General features: G+C 37.6%; 1 protein-coding gene across 1 annotated transcript; it reads right to left on the bottom strand.

Moving 5' to 3' along the window:
• Positions 1–1,382: 1,382 nt before the first annotated feature.
• Positions 1,383–1,757, bottom strand: LOC140181295 (uncharacterized). The gene has a single exon (XM_072224831.1). The coding sequence runs from the start codon at positions 1,755–1,757 to the stop codon at positions 1,383–1,385; it is 375 nt and encodes a 124-aa protein (XP_072080932.1).
• Between the last annotated feature and the right edge of the window lie 5,004 nt (positions 1,758–6,761).

Below are 6,761 nucleotides of genomic sequence, written 5' to 3'. Positions count from 1 at the left end.
CCAACAACAAATCCCTTGCAACATTCTCCAGAAGAGACACATATACTTGAGTCAATTTCACCAAACAATCAGGATGCATTCTCCGCAGGAAACCTAGTGGTCCCAGACTCCGATTCTGCTTCTAAGGATGCTGACACCACCAATTCAGATTCCTCTCGATCCAAGGTTTTAGAAACTCCTCCCGAGTTGCAACCTAGTTCTTCACTTCAAGCTAATCTTCAAACCCCTCATGGGCCAAGGCCTGGAACAGCGAGTGCTTCTACCACCCCTATAAGTGCTTCCTTGGACAACTTAATTTTTGTCTTAAATAAAGTTGTCCAAGAAAATAAAATTCCAGTGCCTGTACCAGCGATCTCAAGACCTGCTACATCAAGGCCTTTAATCGAATTAGATCCTGATGCTCGGGAACAACTTCAATCACTCATCAAGCTCTTGGATCATCCACCTACTACATGGGTTAATGATCTAATTCTCTATAAACTCTTGGCTGATCTTTTAAATTCTTCTTTTGAACTTCCAACTAACACACCACATTCTGCCTCAATTCAAGAGTTCAAACAACTTCTCAATGAGAGCGTCGCATCTCAGTTTCAACTCCAAGAAATTGAAAATGAAGAAGCCACATCCATTTCTAATATAGAAAATTGCCTTGCAACCGCTCAACCAATTCAAGCTTCTCGTGAGGAATTTGATCTAAGAATCTCCCATGCTATTTTTGTTCAAGCCTTTCATGATCAAGAAAAAGTAAGACTCGAAGCAGAATTAATTCAGATTCAGGAACAGCTTGCCACCATACGCCAAAGTCGAGCCACCATAGCCAAACCTCTAGCAATAGCCCAACAAGATCAACATCACCTTATTCAGGAACATGTCTCAATTGATACCAAGCAGGGAGAATATGAAAAAAAAACTTGAAAAAATGCAAGCTGACAAGTTCAAACAAATCGAAGTGCTTTCAATTCTGAAAAACAAAAGGGCAAAGCTGCGCTTTGATTTGGCAAAACTAGTGGCACCTTAAATTCCTTTTTTATTTCTAATTTTATTTTTGCAATAACTTCCATCTTTTCTGAACTTTATATATATGTTGAACTTCTATGTTTGCCAACAACAGAAAAGTTTCAAGTATTTTTCATTAATCGAGTTAAACACTTTTTCTGACTCGATATCTTTGATTGGTAAGCATTTCCAGAATATATTCTCATTACTTGGAATGGACCTTCCCAAGTATGGGACCACTTACCAAGAAATCTTGATTTCTTCTCCATTGGCAAAATAACCTTCAAGACCAATTCACCTACATTAAAAAACTTTTCCTTGATTCGACGATTATAGCTTCGAGCAATACTTTCTTTCTGTCGAATCATATTATCAAGTGCCAAAATTCATTCTGAATCTAATTCATTCAACTCATCGAACATTACATTCCAATAATCATCAACTGGCAAATCATTCTGTCTTGATATTCTTAAAGTATTCAAATTAATTTCTAATGGTAGTATTGCATCATGACTATACACCAACTTAAATGGCGAAGTACATGTCGAACCCTTTGGTGAGTTCCGATAGGCCCATAACACTTGGCTTAAAGTTTCATGCCATGTTCGAGGCCTATTTCCAATATGCTTTTTAATCAAACTTATTAAAATTTTATTTGCTGCTTCTACTTGCCTATTAGCCTGTGCATAATAGGGAGTCGAAGTAACCATATTGATATTTCTTGAAGCTGCAAAACTTTTAACCCGTTGACCAGTAAACATTGTTCCTTAATCAGTACTTAATGTTTGAGGAATTCCAAATCGATGAATAATGTGTTCCTCAATAAAGTCTATTATCTCACCCTGACTTACTTCGATCAAGGGAATCGCCTCAACCCATTTTGTAAAATAATCAATTGCTACTAGGATAAACTTGTGTTGTTTAGATGAAGGAGGATGAATTAATCCAATTAAATCTAAAGCCCATCCTCTAAATGGCCAAGGCTTTATTATCAAATGTAATTCGGATGCAGGAATTTGTTGAATCAAGCCATGTTTTTGACATTCCAGGCTCGCTTTTGCATAATCAATACAATCTTTAATCATAGTTGGCCAATATACATGACTGCGATATAGCACCCATTTTATTTTCTTTCCAGCCTGGTGAGCACCGCATATTCCATTGTGAACTTCACCCAAAGCAATGTTTTGATTACTCTAACCTAAACATCTCGATAAACTCCCATCGATACCTTTCTTATATAGTTCATCAGCCATTAAAACAAAATTTATTGCCTGCAATTTTATCTTTCTTTCAACTAGAATGTTAGGCTCTTTCAAGTATTGAGCAATAGGCTTCCTTCAATCAGTATCCTCCCATTCATCAACACATAAAACTTCTCTTTCACTTGCAGGTACTAAAATCTGATGAATACCTATTAAAGACTCAAGAGTCCCTGATCCGATTTTATACTTCGAAGTAATTTGGGCTAATTCATTAGTTATCTCATTTTGAATCCTTGGAATATGAACCAAAGAGACTTTTCAAAAAGAAGTTAACAATTTCCAAGCGGTTGTTAAATACTTCTGTAACCTCTCATTGTTACATTTAAATTCTTTGGATAACTGCTTTAAAACTAAGTAGGAATCCTCTAATATCTGAACTTCGAAGACCCCTTTACTAATCAAAATTTCAAGGCCCAAAATTAACGCTTCATATTCTGCCTCATAATTTGAACATGGATATTTTATTTCAAATAGAAATTTTGACAAGATTTCTTCTGGTGAAACAATTAAAATCCCAACTCCTGCACCATCTTTATGTTTTGACCCATCAAAATATAACCTCCAATAATCGATTTTTACCTCGATTATATTTGCCCCCTGGTCATTCAAATCTTTCGAATTATCCACAAGAAAATCTGCAATGACCTGTCCTTTCACAGCCTTTGCTGGAACATAATGTAAATCAAATTCTGTCAATGCCAGCATCCATTTTCCCAAACATTCTCTTAACATAGGAAAACTTAACATATACTTAATTAAATCGGTTTGTGCTATAACTTTCACCGACTTGGCTACCATATAACATTTTAATTTCATACATGCATGATATAAAGACAAACACAATTTTTCGATTGAGGAATACCTTGTTTCGATATCAGTTAATACTCGACTAAGGTAATAAACCGCTCATTCTTGTCCATTTTCATCATCTTGGGCTAACATACACCCTATAGTATCTTTAGATGCCGCAATATATAATTTTAAAGGTTCAAATGGTCGAACATTTGCCATAATCGAGGCTTGAGAAAAATAAGTTTTAATCGAATCGAACGCCGATTGATGCTCTGTTGTCCATTCAAAATGTGAATTATTTTTTAGTTTCACTAGAGGTGCGAAGACCCTAGTTCGATCCGAAAGATTCGAAATGAATCTTCGAAGATAATCCACTTTACCCAAAAATGATTGCACCTCTTTCTTCGATTTTGGTGCAGACAATGCCAATATCGCATCTGCTTTATTTTTATCAATGACAATCCCTTTTTTATGAACAACAAAATCCAAAAAATTTCCGGCTGACACACCAAAAGCACATTTTAAAGGATTCATTTTTAAACCTTTCTTTCTCATAGTAAGGAATGCTTTCCTTAGATGATCAATGTGATGGCTTACCGAAATCGATTTAACCATAACATCATCGATATACACCTCCATAAATTTCCCAATAAACTCATGAAAAATAGCATTCATTGCGCGTTGATATGTTGTCCCAGCATTTTTCAAGCAAAAGGCATAACTACCCATTCATACGTACCCAATGTGTAACACTCTCCCTATCAGAAGTCACGCTTCCGGCTGTGCTACTCTGATAGCAAGAAGTATTACGACTACTTTACATACTAAATATTAAAATAGGAGTCTGTGACTCGACACTGTATCGCTGATTTCTTTGAAAATCGGAAGTAAATACTTTGTCTTAAGAAAAATACAAGCAAGCATAGATTCATATACAAGACTCCTTACATAATAACCCATAATATATACATATAAAACATACAACTCCTATCCCTCTTACAAACTTGTAATAACAAAGACGAGGGAAGAAAATAATCTAATTAATACAACAACATATATAAATCAAACGCAGTATAACTTTCCATAATGCTTCCTCATCTGGTTCCTAAAAAGGTAAAGCTGTAGGGGGTGAGAACCTAACCACATGGTCTCACCACGGAGTTTCAAAGTTGTCATAAGAAGATATTTAACAAGAAAATCATTTTCAAGCTCAGTGATTATCAATGCCTTATGAATCCTTTAAAAACCAGTAAGTAATCGATCAAAACCTTTTCAAAGAAACAATGTTTAATCTTTCCGAAATCCGAAAGCTTTCCTTTCTTATAAGAAAATCTCAATCAGAAACCAACCACGCAATCAAACAACACAATCATTAATTCAGCACCAAAGTTCATTCTCAAATGTAACACGCCAGGACAAACACAGGCAAGACAGACAAGGAAAGTACAAGTAGGTAGCAGTTACAGCACATAGTTCAAGTAGCAATGAAGAACAGTTTAGCAATTAGGCAAACCAAAACAAGTTCAAACCCAAGCAAAGCATACAAATGCATATGATGCATGCCTGTCCTATGGCTGATGAGGCTCATCTGTCGGTTATCCAGCCAACCCGACAAGTCTGAATTATCCTTAGACTGTCCCCCGACGTGCATCCCCAAGAGTCTATGCATAGATTTTTCTCAAATAATCAATATTGCTCAATGGGGGTAACATTCCCGGGAATTTATATAGTGCCCGGTCACACTTACGTCATAGGGTCAATAGAGTATCGAGTTTTCAACCTGGTACACGTGGTGGCAAGCCATGGTACTTTATTCAGGGAACCTCGTATCTCAGATAATTCAAATTCATAAGCCATGTGAATAATTCAAAGTTCATATCTCAACATTCTCAACATCATAATCATCCATCAATCCAAATCTCATTTCCAAATTCATTCAAAAACCATATTTTAAAGAAAATCCTCATCATCCTTCTTTTCATTCCGCCCATTAATAATCCCAATTCAAAACATAATTCTTTCTTTGATAAATAAAGCAATCTTAAAACCTATAATGTTTAAAAACAAATCTTTTGAATTAATTACTTCAAATAAAACTTCCAATTTTATAAAATTTCGGCAGCATCTCCTCTAAAACTCGGATATTGCCACCCTTTTTGGGTCCCATCCAAATATTTCTCAAACCTTTTCTCAACCATTTCCAAATCTCAAATATTTTCCAGAGTTGAGCCATTTCCAATACCAGATTATTTTTAAACCAAACAAATCCCAACAATAAAACTCTTTTTAAAATCAAACCAGCTCAAGTATTAAATCATTTATAAAATCAGACCGACTCAAAATCAAATCGCTTTAACTCGAAACCAAGAAAAATCACTTTTCATAATACCCAAGTAAATAACTTTTCCAAACCCATTTTTTATCAATAACCGTACATCACTCAAGCAATCAAACAACCATATCTACAAGACAAACATAATCACAGAAATATATTTTTTGCATCAATATCTATTTATAACAACTCTGTAATGTAAAATAAATTTTAAGAAAAACCCCTACCTCGATGTCGCAATCGTATTATTTAATATAACCATTTCTTCTATCCCTAATTTGCGGTAGCAGTAGTCATTCTAACACAACCGGAACGGCAGCGGCATCACCCATAACTCTAGTAGCAGCAACAACAACTTTGGGAGGAAATTTAATAGAAGCTGAAGCAAATGCAAGGGTAAAATAGAACAGATCATCAAAGGAGCAATAATCAGAATATTGGTTGTAAAACAAAACAATCTTACCAAAAGAAATACAGGAAGAGAGCAGCATTAATCAGGGCAATAGCGATGTCAATTCCAATGATACTCCAGTAATAGCGACATTAGTAATCCTCACAGCAGTAATCAAGGTTGCAACAACATAGAGAGTTCAAATTCAATGGGATCGGAAATGGAAATTAATTCAATGGAATTGGAAATAGAGATAGCTTACAATGCAGCAACAACAGGGTTTTCGAGTAGCCCCAGTGGCCACTTTCAGTGACGACGACAGCAGAACAACGGTGGCAACAGCAAGAGTTCTGGCGGTGGCGGCTCTGACAACGACAACAAGGTACAGCGGTGACTGTATAACCAAGCAGACCTAGGCTTCAGTGGCGGTTTCCGGTGGCGGCAGCATCGGCGTGGAGCTCCGGCGATGCAGCGACAAGCATAAACGGCAGTGGGCAGATCGGCGAGGGGCAGCCATCCTTCCAGCAGCGGCGGCAGAACGCAAACAACCTCTCTCTCTCTCCCCGCAGACTCTCTCCTCTGCTTCACCCACGGACGACGACGGCGCGAATAGTAGCAGCTGCGGTGGCTAGCTTCATCTGCAACGAGGAACGGCGTAATAGCGTCGTTTTCCTTCTCCTCTGGCTCGTGGTCAGCGGCTCGGTGGCAGGACACGTCAGCGACTATGGTGAGGCGGAAGGGTTGGACGGCAGCAGGGTGTGGCGGCGGCAAGCTTGGATGCGGCCTCCGTCTCTTCTCTCCACAGCCTTCCCCATCCGATCTCCTTCTTCTCTCTTTCCCTTTCCCCTTGTTTTTTCCTTTCCTTCCTTCCTATTCCCGTTTCCCTATTTTCTTTCCTTCTCTGCTTTTGTTTCCCTTGCAATTAGGTTTAGGTTTGGGAAAAGGGTGGGTTACGGTGGGGTAGAGAGTTAGGATTAGGGTAGTT

The sequence above is a fragment of the Arachis hypogaea genome, chromosome 18, assembly GCF_003086295.3.
Source record: "Arachis hypogaea cultivar Tifrunner chromosome 18, arahy.Tifrunner.gnm2.J5K5, whole genome shotgun sequence".
NCBI classification, from domain to species: Eukaryota; Viridiplantae; Streptophyta; class Magnoliopsida; order Fabales; family Fabaceae; genus Arachis; species Arachis hypogaea.
This window is presented reverse-complemented; position numbering and strand designations above follow the sequence as displayed.